The sequence below is a fragment of the Lagopus leucura genome, unplaced genomic scaffold (assembly GCF_019238085.1).
Source record: "Lagopus leucura isolate 7727_CA_CO unplaced genomic scaffold, USGS_WTPT01 Super-Scaffold_100001, whole genome shotgun sequence".
NCBI classification, from domain to species: domain Eukaryota; kingdom Metazoa; phylum Chordata; class Aves; order Galliformes; family Phasianidae; genus Lagopus; species Lagopus leucura.
The window spans coordinates 14,681,559-14,701,143 of record NW_024962262.1 but is presented as its reverse complement, the minus strand read 5'-3'; the positions used below and the strand labels follow the sequence as shown (position 1 = coordinate 14,701,143).

The 19,585-nt window shown below is 37.0% G+C and overlaps 1 protein-coding gene across 1 annotated transcript in view; it reads left to right on the top strand.

The window, feature by feature from the left end:
• Positions 1-19,585, top strand: part of DGKH (diacylglycerol kinase eta) — a 152,894-nt gene that overhangs the window by 94,919 nt on the left and 38,390 nt on the right. Inside the window, 8 exon segments of the mRNA XM_042868338.1 lie at positions 4,176-4,280; positions 4,597-4,729; positions 12,000-12,106; positions 13,190-13,315; positions 14,438-14,540; positions 16,200-16,362; positions 18,658-18,766; positions 19,052-19,191. Coding sequence (XP_042724272.1) covers positions 4,176-4,280; positions 4,597-4,729; positions 12,000-12,106; positions 13,190-13,315; positions 14,438-14,540; positions 16,200-16,362; positions 18,658-18,766; positions 19,052-19,191 — 986 coding nt within the window.

Sequence of the window (19,585 nt, the reverse complement as noted above, 5' to 3'; positions counted from 1 at the left end):
CAAAGCAACTTAATCTTCTAAATTAAATCTGCTTATTTTAAAGCCTTTCGTCTGTCTTCATTCTTCTTGATTTGTCTGCTGCTTTGTCAGCATGTGAACCATTAGCACTGTACTTCCCCCAAGATTTAAGAATTTTTTTTTATTATTTTGTTCCTCCTGTGATCTTCCAGTGGTTTCTGTGGTACTTCCTTTGCCATTGTATTATACAAATTCTTCTTTTCTCTGATTATATAATATATATATAAAATATTAAAAATATTATAGGAATGATCTATAAATAATAATATTTGGGGCAGTGAATATTAATCATGAAAAAAAGTGGTATATGTAATAGAAGAAAGGATACAAGATAACAGAAGTATGAATACGGCTGCATGCAATAAAATGAGATTACCAAGTTTACATGGTCACAAATTAACTTTAAAAACAATTATAACCATTTTAATTTTGATTATGCCTGCATGCAGGTTTAACTGTCTTTAATTCTGTGGAATAAATGCACTCCAAACGTCCTACTGAGGTTAATTTATCATAGTGTTCCATGAGCATTTATAAGAATGTCTTCTGTATAAATGCAAGTAAGATGATCTATGAAATCATTCTGAGTTTAGGACAAGTAAGATACTGAGTCATTGTAAAGCACATAAAACTACTGAATCAGAGTGCTGTAACAGCAGTAGCAGTTGTTCATGAAAGGAAAGAAGCAGGACATATACAGTAATTCTTCCTCTTTCATAATTTCATAACACTTAGTAATTTTTGGACTTTATAGACTTCCTAAGTTGAAGAACTGGAGATGTTGTGTTTTGCAGTACATGACACATCTGTTCTTAATGAAATTGTTAGATACCTTTTTAGACATTAATACCTCAGTCTCCTACACAGCCTTTGGAAATACTTTCCAAGTCTTAGCGACAAGTTACAAAAAAAACCCAATGACCACTTTTTGCTTGATAATCATTTCCTTAGTTCCTTGAGTTCTCATACTACGTAAATTATGAGAGCTGCTCTGAATGTAATGCCTCCTATTTTATTATTGACCCATGACAACAGAGGCAGATGTTGGTGGTATGGTAATAGAAGCTGAACCTTCCCACCATTATCTTGTTCCATTCTGTTGCTGTGTGACAGATGGCAGTAGAGGGGCAGTCTGACAGAATGGTGGTGTGGAAATGTGGAAGTACGTATGAAACAAAGGTAGTGTCTATGAATTCCTCCATGTGAAAAAAACATGACACACACTGACATTTATCGACCCTCAGTCAACATTTATGGAAACTGAACAGTGGATGTGAGCAGAGTGAGGTGGTGGGTGGTGCATTTCAGCAGTGGCAACAGCAACAGTGGTCATCTCCGCTGGTGCAGATTGTTACGAGCACGGCATTTAGGCTCTTGTTCATTGCTGGAGAGAATGCATAGCTTCTGGTGGTAACTGTGATGAAAAACTGTTTTGTAAATGAGAATTTGCTCTATCAAAGTGTTCTTGAGCTCTTTGTTGTAGTTTCCAAAGAAGTAAGTAAGAGGCATTACTTTCAGAGCAACATTTGTACCTAATAAATAATGAGAGCATATTGTGGCTTCTCTCTCTCTCTCTGCCACCCAATCTTGCCAGTATTTTAGCATATAATGCATTTTGTCTTCTTTCATGTGTCATATTCTTTCTTGAAGTTTGTTGCTAGAAACATGTAAAGAGAATATATAGATTAATCATCGTGCATATACGTACATATGCGTACCTTCCAACTTTGTTTTTGTAGCACTGATCATTCATGTGACCATCAGTATATAATTTAACTCTTTGGATCTTGAAGTACTCAGAGTGGATAATTAATAAGAACTTGGGATGTAGGAATTTCTGTTGTTTGTATGCATTAATTAGTGATGTTTGGTGCCATAATTTTGTAGCCAGGACATTTGTGTGCCCACCAGACTCCTTTATAGTTGTTTCTGCAGGTGCTGTTGTCTTCTGTCATATTTACCAGCCCTCTGCTGATGCTTTTGACCAGAGGGCATCTTGGTAGGGGTAACCATCAGGGACAGGGAAGTGATTATCTTTCTCTACTCTGCCCTTGTGAGGCCCCATCTGGAGTACTGTGTCCAGGTCCTTGAGGTCCCTTCCAGTCCAGGTCATTCTATGATTCTATGATGCTCTGATCTCAGCTGGCAGCAGATAATTCTTTGTGAGAAACTGAACTGAGGTCTTGATTTTGGGAGAGGAGAGTGAGGGAGTACCGAGGGGATTTCCACAATTGATACTGCTAAAGACAAGAGCAGCATAAATAGATGTTACTTGAAAATATCAAGATTTTCAGTAGTCTTTGGTAATCAATGCAGTTGTTGTTGCTTAATGGCATTCTGCAACACCTGGTTACACGGTTGAACTAGGAATGAGAACAGATTTGAAACACAGCATTTTGGGTGGGCTTTTTCCTTGCTTAATCTGTGTATAATGTCGTGCTAGATAATAAGAAATAATCTGGTGGCTGAATTTGCGCAAATAAGATTTCTGAGTCTGCTGAAACCTGGAAATTCCTGAAGAATGCTGATTGTTGTTGGAGCCAGGGTTATATTATGATTTAATGGCTTTTCTGGGCTTCATTTGATGACCTGGCCTAGAAAAACATTTTGAAGTAATAAAGCGTCTGTTTGGCTCCAAACTAATGAGAGAAGCATTGCTCTTTGCATTAACTGTTCTTTAGGAAGAGTCACAGATAGCTACTAATAAACCTTATTAAAATGCTTAAGCAAGATTGAACGAAATAGAAAACGGAGAAACTATTCCCTTCCATTTGAAGTATATACGTTTAAAAAAAAAAAAAAAAGAGGAAAAGAAAGCAAACCCAAAGGGTTTTGCCTCTATTCCATGTGACTTGCAGCTTGCTGCACTTCAGTTGCATTGCCTCTGAGATACGTTAAGTGCAGCTCAGTTTAATGAAGAAGTGGATAGAACAAATCAAGGCTAGAGACTATTTGCAGCAGACACTGGGTAAGTAAATGCAGATGTAGGTGAGTGCTTGCTAATGTTGTGCAAATGTTATTATCCATAGCCTGTAGCATTTCAAGCAGCGCTGAGGGATGGCATTTTTTGGTGGTCCTTTCTTTGTTTTATTTAAGTAATCTGCAAGTGTGGGTTGTAGGTGCTATGCAGTGGGTTTAGGTGTGATAGAGATTACACTTAATTTTTTCAGACATCCTACAAAAAAAAAAAAAAAAAAAAAAAAAGCCAACTACAAATAACTTCCCTCTAATTTCGTGTACCTGTTTTGTTTTAAATTCTTTGCTGTGAAAGTAACTGCTTAATCTATTTTTGTGCAGTGCTGAAAATAATTTCAGTGGGAGTTTGCTGATGATAGTTTCTGATGCCTTGCTGGTATTTTAATTATTTTCCTACTGGTGAGGGAAAGGAAGAAACAGCTTCTGCTTTGAATAAACCTCCTAGATAGAACATTTTCAGAATTCTAGTATCTAAAGCCAGACCACTGAAATCTCTTCAGCATCAACTTGCTCCAGGAATTTATTCGACTGCTCCAGTAGGATTGTAGGATTTGATTTCAGATGTTTGCATTTGTTCTCTGTGTCTCTCTATAGAGATTTGTATGTGTTCCTAGACTTTATATATAAAGTTCTGGTTTAACTGTTCGTATGTATAAAACTGTGTGAGTTTATTGTCAATATTTGATGTTGGGAAGTACAATGAAAGCTTTTATTGTTGTTGTTTTAAGTCTTCCGGGCTTTTGGCTTTTAAGTATGTATTTATTTGTTTGGTGTCCCGTAATTTGACTGGACCTTGCAACTGGACCTCTGTAACTGTTATGAACTAGGATTGCAATCTTAATCAATTACTGATTTCTAGAACAGTTCTTTTATTGGTTTCAGTGCCTTCTGTTTGAGTACTTAAGCACCAGTGCACTAAGAGCTGAGAAGGAGGCACGATCAATAGATGTTGTAAAAGCCTATATTGAAGCCTGATGAGAAGCTTAGGAACTGCAGAAGGAAAAACAAACTCTTTTGTGATTGGTGGAGTAGTAACGAAAATATTACTGTTAAGTGCTGAACGTCTTGTGGTCTGGGGTGTGTCTTCCTTTTGCATCATCTCATGGAAAATGTTGCATTAGGTACTGTATTCTGTCATGGGTTTTGCCATCTGGAATCACCAGAATGCCAATCTTTTTCAGATAATCACTCCGTTTAGGAGGCTGATACTGTGTGCTGAGAACAGAAAAGAAATGGAGGACTGGATAAGCTCTCTGAAGTCCGTACAGTCCCGGGAACACTATGAGGTAAGTTGAGCTCCCTGTTGGTGCTACCTGCTCCAGCTGAACAGATCAAGCAACAGGACACAGAGCTAGAGTAGCTCACCTTTCTTGGTGTGAAAAGTCTACGTAGTGTCAGGATAAAGCTTCACATTAAGAGCTTGCTACGGGATTCTTGTGATACTTTTGTCTAGAAGTTTGGAGGTAGAGCAAGCTAAGTATCCCTGTGAAAAATCTTATCGCTAACATTGCACTGTCCCCTGTAATGTGGAACGGTAGGTAATTTCAGTCACCGTAGCTGTGTTCTGTACTTGCAAATTTGTCTTAACTTCTCCTTTACTAGACGGCACAGTTTAATGTGGAACATTTCTCAGGGATGCATAACTGGTACGCCTGCTCCCATGCCCGACCCACCTTCTGCAACGTGTGCAGAGAGAGCCTCTCTGGAGTCACTTCTCACGGCCTGTCCTGCGAAGGTAAAATGAATGCTTTCTTCCCTCCTTTTATAATGCTGTGTACACATCTAAATTACCGACAGCTTAAGACAAATAATGATTCTGAAAATAATGAGTTAGCAAAAAGCCCAAAGGGAGAAATCTGTTCACTAGAGTGACTCTCTCTTGGGCAGAGTGGCTACTAATGATATGGCTCACCCTCTTTGTGCTCCAGGTGCCTTTTTCTGACTCACTTCAATAAAATATTTCCTTCTGCTGCAGCTACCAGTTTGAAATGTGCTTGCCTGGGTGGATGGTTTGCAAGGAAAGATAGGATTTCTTTGATTTGCACTTGAAAAATGCAGATGTGTAGCAAAATAGTCTTACTGGTGTGCAGAATCAGCATTCCTCAGGAAAAAAAAAGTCATAATGGTAGTTTCTGCCCCACGTCTATAAAAATTATTAACGCTTAGTTCTGCACTGAGGAGAGGTTTATTGCTTTGAAAATTCTGTCATGAAATGAGGGGGTAGGGATGTTAAATGCCTTTGCAGGTTATGGTTAAACAAATCCAGGAGAAACAAACAGGAGGTGTGACTAAAACTTCAGATTTAAGCTGATCTGGAGAAATGATCTTTTGCAAACAAGTATTTGTAATAAACCTGAAACAGCTTATGTATTTCCTGCTGCAAGTACTCTGAAAAAGCTGTGGTAAGTCTGCTAGTGTTAAAATACAGGAGAAAAGAAAGCATAATTGTGACCTTATGATGTATACGAAATGTAGAGGCAAGTTTTAGTGTCACTTTTTTTGCTATGTATGAAATACTTAATTACAAATAGATAACTATTCAGAAAGGAGTAACTTATTACTGCATTCAAGGCTTCATTGTTGGATGCATGTCAGCATACTGCAAATACATTTCTTTTATCAATGCTGTTATGATACTGAAGGTCTGTGTATGATTATGTGCATTAATATTATCAAATACCTCTAGGTAACTAATGGTGCAGTTATCAAGGAACTGTAGAGACCCATTTCATAGAAATTGGAAGTAGCATAATTACATCCACCTTCTCTGGTATATGTTTTCTGCTGTGTGTAAGTCATTTGGACAATTTTGAAGCAAGTATGGTATTTCCTATGTCTGATACTGGCAGATGGAAGTATTGTATGCTTAGCTAAAATGCAGTTGTATTGCCTCTATGTGCAAGTACACCTATATTTAATCAGGAAAAGGAAAAGAAAGGCTCCTTTCCCTTCATAATGTATTTATCCTTTTGTAAGTTAATATTATAGCTATTTTAGAAGGTTGATTAGTGGGAGTTATTCTTATAAGATCATCAATATTAATGGTCGTAGCTCATCATTTTTCTAAATGTTTTCAAAGTGTGGTTTTAGTGCTTCTAAGTATAGTTCTTATTTCCAAGGGGTTGATGTTAACTTGAAGGTAATTTCCAGATTTGGACTTTGTCACCTGTCTGCATAAGTTATTACAAACTATTGTTACATTTATTCACTTTTCTGGCTCCAATTGATCTTTCATCATTCACCAATGACTCTTAATGATAGATTGGATTGGCTTCTCCTTTGCCCTCAGTTTCATAAACATTTTTGTCCTGGATTGTTTTAAATATAGACATTATGATATTCATCTATCTGTTAAGAAGTTTACCTCCACTTTCTTCTTAGCTACTAGTTAGTATCTATTTTATCTTTTTTCCCCCCAGTATTTTTAAAAATAAAAGAAGTACCATTATTATCCATCTAATCTAAATCAGTTGATGGTTGGCTTTTGTCTTGGAATACTCTTACTTCTTCCCCAGTTCCATGGAAACCTGTTCATGTAAAAAGGTACTTCAGTTTGATGCTAGTTCTTCCTCTGAAAATGTTAGGTGACTTGAGATCGTGTTTACTTGCTTCTGTCCTGTGCACTTCTGATGCAGTTGACCATCTATTTTTTACTTGTCCAGTGCTAGCAAATATATATTGTTTGAAAAAATGATGTAGTAGGTATTGAGACTTAATATTCCCTTGACATGTTCTGTTCTACTTTTTCTCATTGCGTCTTTGAAATAAACCTGTTTAAATATTCATGCCTGACGTCTGAAGCCTCCGATGTTGCTTTACTCTGGGAATCCATTTATATCTATACTAAATTCAATTATATGTGTGGTCATTGATCCCGAGCCTCTCTATTATCTCATGTGTTGAAAAGTATGAGAGGCTTCTTCTTGAGAGATATTGAAACTCTTCCTCCTTTCAGTGGTTTGGGTTACTGGCACACCAAGTTATTTTGAAAGTAGCTTGGAGACTTTGTACTCTTTTGGCCTGACTCTTGACTACTAGCTATTGGTAAAAATAAAAACCAGTTTCATTCTAATGTTTTGCTGTTTACGATACTTTGGAAGATTAGTCCTCTGATATTTTATTCTCTTAGATCTGCTACCCAAATGACCCAATATTCTCTTAGATCACCACTACCCAAATGCTTTTTCAAACCTGACTGCACAAGCTTAATTTCTTTTGGAAATAAGGTGGGTGCCTTCTTTTTTCAGCACCTCTTCCCTTCCAACAACCTTTGGCAAAAGTTGACCAAAATAATTGCAGGCCACTCTGAGGACACCCCTGTAAGTTTGGTGTAAGCCAGTGTTGGGAAGCAGAGTGCGTTAATGCCTTTAGTGCGGGGACTGAATATAGTGTGAACTTACGTCTCTTCAGAAGTCAAGGAATTGATACTTTTGTCAAACTGAAGATGTAAATTCATATCAAACTATCAAACTAGGCTACATTCCTTTAACTGCTAAAAAAAAAAAATTAAATTTATTTGTCCACAGTTGTACAGTGCTGTTTCTCCCACCAATCTCTTTTTCTATGTCTTCTCAAAAGAAAATGTACTTTTCAAGTGTTGTGTGTGTGTGATGTTGATGAACAAAGATTTTCCTCTAGCTATCTAAAGAAATGATCTTCCTCTACGTTCATCCTCAGTCTTTACCAGGACAAGGAGATTAAATATTTGCTTTCGAAATTGTCCCAAACAATCTGAATTAAGTAAGGCTTTTGTTCTTTATGCTCCACAAATGTTTCTGTTATTTAAAGCTTAGCTTGATTGTAGGCTCAGGAGTCTAAGAGGTCGTCAGGCAAAGTTATGAATACATGTAATGCTTTGGTCTATAGGTCTAGATCACTATCTACAGAAACTCTTTCAAAGCTCTTAAGCCTCAATTACTCTGTATTAACACCACTTTTCTGTCCAAGTCTTTGATAGTGGATTGCAGGCTTTTTATACGTATTTTCTTTGTATTGTTTAATTGTCGTGACTGAATCTTGATTGCAGAATATACATAATAAGCTGAAGACTGCAGTTTAAATGAGATGCTTTCCACTATGATGAATTGCACAGACAAAGCAATGTTGAAAGAACACTTGAGGATCATGATTCAAGCAATAATAAAACACGGGGATTAAATTATCTCAGTAATTGCACTTCGTGCACTTGGTCTTCTTTTGTTGACAGAACTCTTTTCTTCTTACCCACTGCACAGGGCATTGCACATATGCTAGTTGGATGTTCATCATTTCCAGGATTTTTGCCACATTTTCTAAAGACTGTAGAGTGAATAGTGAGTGAAGCTACCCAGAAGAGAAAGGACATTCATAAAGAATTAAGCTATAACAAAAACCTTTTATTCTGTATTCTGTATTCTATGCCTTTGCATCACACTATATCCCTCTGTAATCCTGGGAAAATCACGTAAATGATATTTTGGATCAAATCAGTAGCTATATGTTTTTTATTTTCTGGACACCTCAGCTGATAATCCGGGACCTATATTACATCAGTGTTGAATGTTGAGTAGCTGCAGAAATCAATTGAAGCTGTGTTTTGAAGAAGTGCATACAAGATAGATAAAATTGAAAAAACAGGTCTTCATTTCATTCTTGATAACAAAAATTAGTGAATGCCATTGTCCTTAAACTCTGCTGGCTTCACTTACTTCTTTATTTAAATAGGTACAAAACCAAACCCATATTTTGGCAGTACACTGAGAAAATAAAGGTGCATTTTTCAGCATTCAAAAAATGTAGTACTGAACATAATTATTAAACAGAAAGGCTAGAAAGAAATGAATGTTTATGTCTAAAAACAGTGTTTAATTAGCTTTTGTTAAATAAGACAAATACCTGTTGAAGGCTGCTATGAACAAGAGTGTGGTACGGCTGCATACTTGACAAGAATCATCCATTCCGTGAAGTGAATGAAGGTCCTCTTCTCAAAAAGAGTTTGATCATATAACCGAAGGCTTCACACCTGCATATGGAAGCTAAACTAAAGTTGCATGACTAACTTAATTTTGTGGTCCTCGAGTTTTTAATATGAATATTCTTTTAGTGCTGCCTTTGTAAAATAAATTAATTTAGTTACTGGCATGAAAATAGTAAAAGCTATCAAGAACCTATTGAATTTTATCCTTTATAACAGAAGCATAGTCTGCAACTAGGAGTGAAGTTAGGTTGCTGTTCTCGTATGAATCTCTCCATTTTCCCTGAGGTTTTTCAGTCGTCCATGTGATCACAGTTTTGGAAACAAAACATCAGGTTTCATGGACTGCTCTCCAAGATAAATCCTTCCATCTCGACAATGTGCAAATACCAGCTCACGGTTCTTCAGATCAGTTTCAAGACTTGAGCTTTAGCTTTTGAAGCTGGAAAAGTACAGTCGGAGCTTCTTGGTTTTTGAAGAATACAGATTAGAAAACTCATCATAAAATAGGTGGCAGAGTGGTAACTTTGGCAGGACACGCAATGCCTTTTCCCCAGTGTAACTGAATTAATTGATGGGTGGACAGAATGGAAGGCCTTTGAGACAGAAGTGTTTGTTTGATAGCAAAGATCTCTATTTTGATTGCAAGAGATTCTATGATGACATTCAGTAATGTTGACTTTTCTTCATTATAGATAATAATAGCTGCAGATTTAATCACTGTCTGACAGCAGATGTTGGTGCAACTGTGACAACTGTTCGCTAATTAAGTGGTTCTTTCGGTTGGTTTTCAGAGAGATTGGCTTCATGTTCCAGCTAGAAATATTTACACAGGAAATTAAAAAGTGAAATGGTGTTCTACAAATAGTCTAGATTCTGATGGGCTATTTTTCTCCTTTTCTCATCATTTACATTTCAGTGGCAAAGTAATGGCAACTGGTGCTTAGCAACATGCCTGCATGTTTCCAGAAGATTTCAGATATCAAATTAATCCATGAATGTAATCCAGTATCTCCTGAGATAAAAGAAATTAGAGAGCAGCTGTTGAGATTTGATTTGAAATGTCCCTTCTTATACCCCTCTTTCCTGCACAGTGATGTGTTTTTCTTGAAATTTCCACCCGTGCCTTAAGATCACTGTTTCTAGAAATGTTTGTTCATTGCTCAAAATCACATGAATTGTTTGATGATATTGGGGCTGCAGTGGGATGATTTGCAGAAAATCTGGTCTCTGATTTGAATTATACTGTGCCCACAAATCAAACTTCCATTATAGCTTGCTGGAATATTGTCCATGGTGTGGCTTTCTGCAGCTCTTCAGATTCTTGGTGTGAATTTGTTCCTGCTTGGCTGAGAGAGCAAAGGGTGAATACAGGGCCCTGAGATCTAGGTGGTAGATGAATAGGGCTTGAAAATTGTTATTTTCTTATGCCTTAGTCATTTGGAATTTCCTACTGCCCCTCATCCCTGATATGTTGTACCCAGATCTGCACAGCAAAGACAAATATGTGTCATTTGTGAGTTAGAAGCTGAATTTGATGGCACATCTTCTCCAAAATATTCAAGAGGCAAAACTGCTAAGGCCCAACACGTTGGAAATGCAGCCTTTGTTTCTGCACTTCCCTGACAGCTGAGATTTGAGGCAAGTGGAACCAGCTTGCGTTGGCAAACACACATTATGATGCTGAGCTATTCTGAAAATGCAAGCCTATCCTGTTGGTTGGGAGCTGTGAATGCTGCTTTTTGAAATGGCCAGAGGAGCTGCTGTAAAGCAACGAAACAACTTCTGTTTCCATTTCTTTCTTTGATCTAAACACATACTGTCACATGTCTCCCAGCATAGGGATGATGGCTCTCAAACTCAAATGTCGCTTACTTAGTTTGCATTCACTTTTAAAATTGATCTGGCAATAGACCAGTGGAATTAAAATGAGAAATTTATGATTCACAAGACCATTTGTGCCATGGCTTAATGTTTTTAATGATGGACAAGTGATGGGCCAAAACTTTTGATTGTTTCCTGTCAAATATTTGTTCCAAAGAGACTACTTCTTCTGGTCTGCTGGCTAGTTCTCATAAACCTTTAATGGTCTTTGCTAAAATAATTTATATAATGCACTCTAAACAGAATGATCTCATACACTTCCAGTAAAAAGAAATACCCACAGTTTTATGCGTCACTGTGTTTGGGGTAGAAGGATATTGTTAGCTAGTGATACTAATTAAGTGGAATGAAATACAAATAGTTATTAGTTTGTCTGACTGTATTAGACATTTGTGCTGAGTTATTACAGTTAGTGTATTTTTTATACATAATCCAGTAAGAAGTCAGGCCTCTCTTACAGCAACCTCTCAGAAATACTGTAACCACTGGTTGCCTGAATAAATATATCATCGCTTAATTCTTCCCCTTCTCAGCTTCTGGGAAAGCTGGCGCACTGCAGTGTGTAAAAGGGATCCTTTCACCAAAGAAACAGAGCTCCTGAAGAAAAAACTATTCCCAAATGCTCTTTCACCACATCTTAAAGATTTAAAACACATATGTGATTTGTGCCTCTGTAACAACAGAAAGGGCAAAAACATAGAGGTGTGTTAGAAGTACGTTAGTACTTCAGTGCATTGCACTGTACATGAAAAATGCCCCATCCCTGGAGGCATCCAAGGCCAGGCTGGATGGGGCTCTGGGCAGCCTGGTCTGGTGGTTGGCAACCCTGCACACAGCAGGGGGGTTGAAATTACATGATCATTGTGACCCTTTCCAACTCAGGCCATTCTATGATTCTCTGATTCTATGATATGTTGAGGTCTTTCAAAGCGTGTCTGAAAAATGACCAAGGCTGCATACAGGATCTGTTGCTTCTAAATCCAGTTTAGTGAGTTACAGCTGGTGTGATTGTAAACTGAATTTTCTTTTTTGTTAGTTTGTGTCGTGTGCAACAGTAAATGACATGTACTTGGCTGTCTTATGGAATATCTCTGTTTAGTTTTTTTAGGACATGTATCACTGGAATCCAACAAATAACCCTGTTTACATCTTCATGTGTGTCTTGCAGTGTGTAAGTTTAAAGCACATAAAAGATGCGCTGTCAGAGCAACAAATAACTGCAAATGGACTACATTAGCCTCCATTGGAAAAGATATCATAGAAGATGAAGATGGTGTAAGTACTATTCTTATTTACAGTACTTTCCAGTAGCTGGTTCCTAATGGAATAAATGGCTAAGCATAGAAATGTTGTCATGAGACCCATTGAACTAATGGTACATGGCTGTATTTCCGAACACTTTTCAAAGATTATCATGGTATTTAAAACAAAACGTTGTATTTCTTTCTTACAAGAGAAGCTTAATGTCTGTGGACACCAGATTGAATGCGTGGTACAAGATTTTAAAGATCACATGCAGAGAAACTGAAGGTGAAGAATTGCTCTGAGGATTTCCTACTGCTCTTAAGCAAGAGTGGTATTTTACACCATTACCAAGCTGTTTTGGCAATCTATTTTGTGTCCTCCTTACTGATAGCTGTTCCTCAGGAGGTCTGTTTGGAATTAATACTAAATTGCACACCTAGGAATTTCTTTTAATGCACAAGTTATTATTGCTGGGACAGCGAGCGCACAGAGAACAGCTTTGTCCTCAACCCAGAGGCTGTTTATAGAGCTGTGACTTACCAGTCTTGGATAACTGAGGTGGTACATAAAGCCACATACATACTCTGCTCTCCTGCCTGTTCTTCTGAATTTTAGTTATTGTGATGGGTTTGTGCTACGTAATCTGTATTAAATGATTGGGTGCATATTTGTTTTAGAGAATCTCTAGATTTAACTGCTTCATTGTTTTGTGCTAGTCATAGCATAGTGTCACGAATAGTTGAGTGAGAAGTATTTCCCTTCTTTTACTACAAGATATGGTTTAGTAGCTTAGTGGTAGTAATGGTGATAGGAGGACGGTTGGACTAGATGATCTTGTAGGTCCTTTCCAATCTTGTGATTCTATGATTCTATGATTCAGCTGCCACACTTTCTACCTATCCTGGGCTGTTTCGTAGCCTAACCTATGAAACAGCAGCACAGCCCATTTTGATAGCAGTTGCCTACCAAGACTCAATGTCACTTCGCTTACTTTGCCATTTTTCTGATGAAAAGATAGAGCTGTGGAAGTACTTATAGTTCACCTGTAATTGAGAGACAAAAGCTGTGATTTCTGCATCTGGATGTTTAACTTGTATGGCTACTTCTTCACAGATAGCTATGCCTCACCAATGGTTAGAGGGTAATTTGCCTGTCAGTGCCAAATGTGCAGTCTGTGACAAGACCTGTGGCAGTGTTTTACGCCTACAAGATTGGAAGTGCCTTTGGTGTAAAGCTATGGTAGGTACCACATCCCAGTGCCTAAGATTTTGCCAGCTCTGTTACTTGCCATTATTTTTACTTTTTCATTTCATTACTGTGCTTTTAGATTAAGTAGGGAGAGGCAGCTTATGCAAACTCAGGTCTTCCTAACATTCAACATTTCTCATGACTGTCCTACTTCTTTTGCTTAATATTTAATACGCCCACAAATGCAGTTTTCTTTAATAGGTGTTATCCAGTGTGATTTCTCTGTCTTCTCCTAACTGATAACTGTGGAGGTTCAGATGCCTGTTCTGTATGCATAATAAACATATGTTAACTTTTTTGTCTCTTTCATAACAGTTAATTTGCATTTATCTTCAACAATTTTACTGCAAGACTCTTGATGTTCTCTTCTTTAATATACTTGGTAGACTGCTGACTGAAATTCTATGACAATGCAATTGCTTTCTCCCCCAGAATATAATTTTTTCTTTTTTTTTTTAGCCTGTCTAAAAAGAATGCTATGTGTATTAGAATCTATATATATGCTAAATTATAGAACTGAGAAGTCAGCAGATTTTTTTATTCTTAAGGCTCTCAGCATATACATGTCTAAGGCTCTGTGTGTTGGCAGTGGAAAATGCTTGGCATCTCTGGAGGTGATTTGAAATTAGATGAATTACAGTACCTTCCATATGTGTGATTTTCCAATAGCTATGGAAGAAGACAATATAGCATATATTTTATGGGACACTGGATATGTTTTCAGCTGGTTTGGCTGGCTTGTTCATCTTCCAGAATATTCAAGTGAACTGCAAGTATGGAGCAATAGCTTTGCTTGTGCAGAGTGTGCCTGCTCCCCTCAGTATAGATGCTGGCTGCTGGGAATTTGGTCCTAACTTGCTAGGGGATGGAGGTAAGCCATTCAATTGAAAGGACAATTTATATCTGCCATAGGAGTAGTCAAAGATGAAGTTCTCCAAACTTACATTTTGTGGAATGTGTAACAAGCTTTTGTGGTTAAAGACTCGCGTATTTTTGTACGGTCTCTCTTCACCAAATTGTTAAATTTTAGTCTGGTTTTGTTCCACAGATACTCTTATCTGTTGTAGTTCCACTACTGTAGATTAGGGAAATCATTTTTTGTTTGTTTTCTAGGTTCACACTGCGTGTAAGGATCTGTACCCTCGTAAATGTCCACTTGGCCAATGTAAGGTATCGATCATACCTCCAACAGCACTAAACAGTATAGACTCTGATGGTACGTAGTATTGTAGCGTGTTCAGTGGTAGCTCTGGACTTGCAATGACTACTGCATTCTGTTTGACTAAGCAAGGCTAAAATCCCTCAGTTGAACGAGCGAATGTTGTCTTCACAGTTAGAGAACAGTGCAGTTTTCCATGTGGGTTTTTAGAGGGTTATTTATACAGAAAATTTTTAAAAAGTTTTAAAAGTTACCCTGATAGAAATTTTCTCCATTTTAATTTATGACTCTTAGAAATTTTTCAACTGAATGGTCCTTAGTTAAAGCAATCCAATGCCTGCCTGACATGCAACCCTTGTAGAATGAGCTCTCAAATTCAGATAACTTTGCTTGGTACTACTGAATGTAAGCTAGCTGAATGGCTCCAATGCAACAGTTGCCTTATCAGGCTAATGAGCAGAATGACTTATGTGGTCCCTCCAAACATCTTTCAAATAAAAGTAAGAATCCTGCAACACACTGATAAAGAAACTCAGCAAACATTTAGAACTCAGAGGTGTTCTTTGATGTCTCGGAATATATAAGCAGTGGGAGACTGTCCTTAAAGGCAGGGAATCAAATGAATACAAACTATCATAAAATCCAACAGCTTTCTTTCTGTAACTCATGTGAGATCAGCAAATTTAATACAGTTTAATGATTTTTACTGTATGAAGATAATATAAGTCATTGTTTATGCTGTCTATGATCACTCTTTGCTATTTATTTGCTATTTGGTCTCCAGATCAGAGCACCATTCTACTATCTGTTATTCATGATGACAAGATTGTTCTATATTTGAAATTATTTTTCTTGGCACTATAATAAAATGGACAAATTTTATTTAAAATAATACATTATGATAATGTGGAATTATAGTAGCATCCTTTAATGGCATTTTTTAATGTATAGCTTTAGTATTTATTTTAGGCAATAAAAATGGCACAGTTATTCTAATATTGCGTGAAATAAATGTCAACACCTACACCTGTGATGTCTGATTTTGAAGTGTTGCTGAGAAAGCACTACGTCCATGGAATGTTTATGTTATCAAGAAGTATCAAGAAGTGTCCATTAGTGCCTATTGAGACTCTTATTGAGAGTCTGCTGTAATCATTTAAGACCTATGTTGATATTAATAACCTGTAATCAATACTGAAGGTCTGCTGTTCAATGAGCCTGTTATAATTAATAATCTAACTTCAGCCCCCTAAAAAGTTCTCATGTGAAGAGAAACTGAATATGATAAGCTTTAAAATCTGTGAGCATTCCTAGAAAATTCAGGCTTGGATGATCCAATTCAAGCCAGTAAAGAAAAATCAGATGAAAAACCACACAGTTCCAGCTGAAATATGTATTTAATTCTGTGATAACCTGTGAAGAGATTTGAGCGGTATGCTCAAATCTGGTTTGCTGCGGAACAAAATAAAGCTATTGTCTTCAGGATTTTACTGAATACAGACACTGAAAGTATTAGAGAGAAAAAAATGAGCTGGCAAATCTTGAGCAATTACATTTTCCTTGCAGGGCTAATATTCAGTTTAGCATTTACACAATGCATGATAAAATGTACTTCTTTTGTCTTTCATTCCTTTCTTCCTCTTTCCCATGATTTCTTTTTGTGTTGTTCATATTAGAAAGCCTTATTTATTTCATTCTTTCTAACTATGTTTGCAGGTTTCTGGAAAGCCACATGCCCGCCATCCTGTGCCAGTCCTCTTTTAGTTTTTGTTAACTCAAAGAGTGGAGACAATCAGGGAGTAAAGTTTCTTCGTCGATTCAAACAGTCGTTAAATCCAGCTCAGGTGTTCGATTTAATGAATGGAGGACCTCACTTAGGGTAATGACCTTGGAAATCTTGAGCCATCCTTTCTGCGAGGGAATTTAGTGCAAAGCATAGCATTGTGTTGTCCCCTCATTGCAGTAATTCTATTGCCAATATCCAGCATGTGACTTCCTATTTAAGATTTACAGTAGATAACAGAGTTTCAGTGTGAATTCTGGTGGGTGAAGGGATTACAGGTTGATATTTTCATTTTAGTAAACCTCATCTGCAGCGTGTGATTAAGTACACTAAAACTTCCATCACTGTAGAAATATGTCCAAAGTGTGACTTAGATAACAAATGCAAGAGGACATGAATATGAGCATCTCACATAAATTTGGAGCCAGCCCACGATTAAAATCACCAGGCATCTACAAAATCTAAAGGTTAATTGTTGAAGAGATAGAGATGAGGTTTGAATAGTGATGGCCACAACCCAAGCATCTTTGCACATTCATAAAGATTAAATTCATGCACATTTTTCTGTTGCCTTAATTCTTAATTCTTAATAATAAAACTTAATTCTGCTCAGATGTAGCTTTGTGGTTCAGTGGCTTACTAAGATCAGTTAAAGCCACTGAAAACATTATTGTTTGTAGTCTTAAAGATGGAGAGTTATGCTTGCATGATAAGATTTAAACCATAGCAAATGAAAAACTTAATAATGGGCAAATAATACAAATGCAATTGAATACAACTTGTATTTTTATAGTTAGTACTGTGTTTTTAAAATATATTAACTCTTGTAATATCTTTTTATTGTAATCTTTTTAATCTATGTCACTTTCAGCTAACATTTTGCACATGTAATTATCATAACAATCATAACATAAAAGTAAGGAAGGCTCTCTTTAACTGGAGAGAATTTTGAGACAATCTGAGAAATACACCTGTTGGAAGTTCTCTTTCTTCTTTTCCTTTATTTATCAACACCAAGATTCAAGAGGTTCACTTTGCATTTTGTGCAGTAATTGTAGGTCAGATTGGTTGCTCTTAAATATTTTTCCTCAAACAGTTTCCAAAGAGAGGTCCTTAGAAGTTATTCTATCAGGATGTAATGATGTTTACTTTTTTTCTAGTTGATCTAAAAAGCTTAGCTGCATTCTTCCCTCAAATAAATGTATCTTTTGTTCTGAAACTGCCTATCATGTACAAATGACATTATTTACTTTAGAAAAATATAAAAGCTTCAAATAATTGTGATCTTAATGTGTTGCTTTTTAGAAATAGTTCTCAGATTATACATATTCTGGAAAATAACATGCATTAAGGTGAACATATTTATTTCTTTTATTTTAAAAGCTAACATTTTTTAATTCATTCATTTTAGATTTACTTAGTTTGCTTTTAAATCCCTGTTGTTCTTACCTCTTGGTTGTTTCTCCATATCTCATTCCCCTTTCCTCTCTGTCTCATATTTCACCGAATCACACAATCACAGAACTGTAGGGGTTGGAAGGAACCTCTACAGACCAATAATAGCCCAAGCATCCTGCTAAAGCAGGTTCTCTTCAGAATGTTGCACAGGAAAGAGTCCAGGCAGGTTTTGAATGTCTCTAGAGAAAGAGACTCCAAAACCTCTCTGGGCAGCCTGTTCCAGTGCTCTGTAACCTTCCAAGTAAAGAAGCTTTTCCTCATGTTCATATGGAACTTGGGTTCCAATGTGTGCCCACTGCCCCTTGTTCTGTCACTTGTTCTGCTTATTCTTTCTTGTTCTCCTTTTCTGTGCTGGTGAAGGATATTATATTGTGTAAAACAGAATGGGGAACTATAGGAAGTAAGAGCAGGATATTGCTTTGAGCATGTAATATGAAATACAATATTTGTTTTCTGTTGTCATCACCTTGCTTGTAATAATTGCCTCCAACTGTCCTTGCGTTTAATCAGTCACAAGTTGGCAAAAGCCCACTGGTGTTCTGGAAGATATCCTGTTGTCACATCTTAACTACTTGTGAAAAAATTCCCTGTGCTTCTGACCTTAGTGGGAAGCACAGAACAGCTGTAATTTCAAAGCTTAGACATTTTTTGAATAATAACAATAAAATCCTGAAAACAATATCAAGGGAATTCTTTTAAAATAAAACTCTGCATGTTATTTATCGGAAATGTCAGTATAAGTGAAATATACAGCAACAGATGGGATATGCAGATAGCTTTACTACAGTAGCTGGTTGCATCCACATACCTCATAACAGTAAAAGACTCACCACTGAGGTGCTGGATACCACATATACATGTCATGTCTGCTCACAAGTGTGACTGTTGTCTTAGTGGTGAACGTGGCTCTAACAGGTTGCATTTTCTCTCCAGTTTGCGGCTATTTCAGAAGTTTGACAACTTCCGGATTCTTGTATGTGGTGGAGATGGAAGTGTGGGTTGGGTGTTGTCAGAAATCGATAAACTCAGCTTGCACAAACAGGCAAGTGTGTATATTTACTTTTCTTTGCTATACTCACTATACTTTTGTGAGTTTATTCTTCCTCGAGTTTGGTTCTTTCTCATTTGTGCCTATATAGTCCAAACTCCATTAAATGAGACTCTTTTATGAAATAAGCAGGGTAAGCTTGTACTATAATTACACTATTTGATTTGCAAGCTTTTGACACCAGCTAAAATAACTTGACGTTGTTGAAATAACAAGTATTTGTAATAGATTGTGCTTTCTAGTTTTCAATAGTAGATTTGCTCCTGTGTTGTGTTTCAGTGTCAGTTAGGAGTGTTACCCCTTGGTACTGGAAATGACCTTGCTCGTGTCCTTGGTTGGGGAGGATCCTGTGATGATGATACGCAGCTTCCTCAGATTTTGGAGAAATTGGAACGAGCCAGCACAAAAATGTTAGACAGGTAAACTGACATGTGTATATACCTGATTTATCATGAGATTCAAATTGTATTTGGGTTTCTTGTGGCCTAAATCCATCATAGAAACTTAATGACAGAATCATGGTATGACTGAAGTTGGCAGAGACCTCTGGGTCCATCTGGTTCAGCCTTTGCTCCAGCAGGGACACCCACAAAAGTCTACCTTGGACCATGTTAAAATGTCAGTCTGCAAAGATCCTACTCATGAGGAAAGTCAAGATAGTAACTGAGACAGATCTTCACTGTGTGCTTCAAACCAAAGAGTCAGAGGGGAAGGCAGTTGATGAGAATTATTTTACACAAATGATTAGGAGGAGATATTTCCTTACATAACTGATGAAGCTGCATAACTATCTGTTAGAAGTTATAAACATTA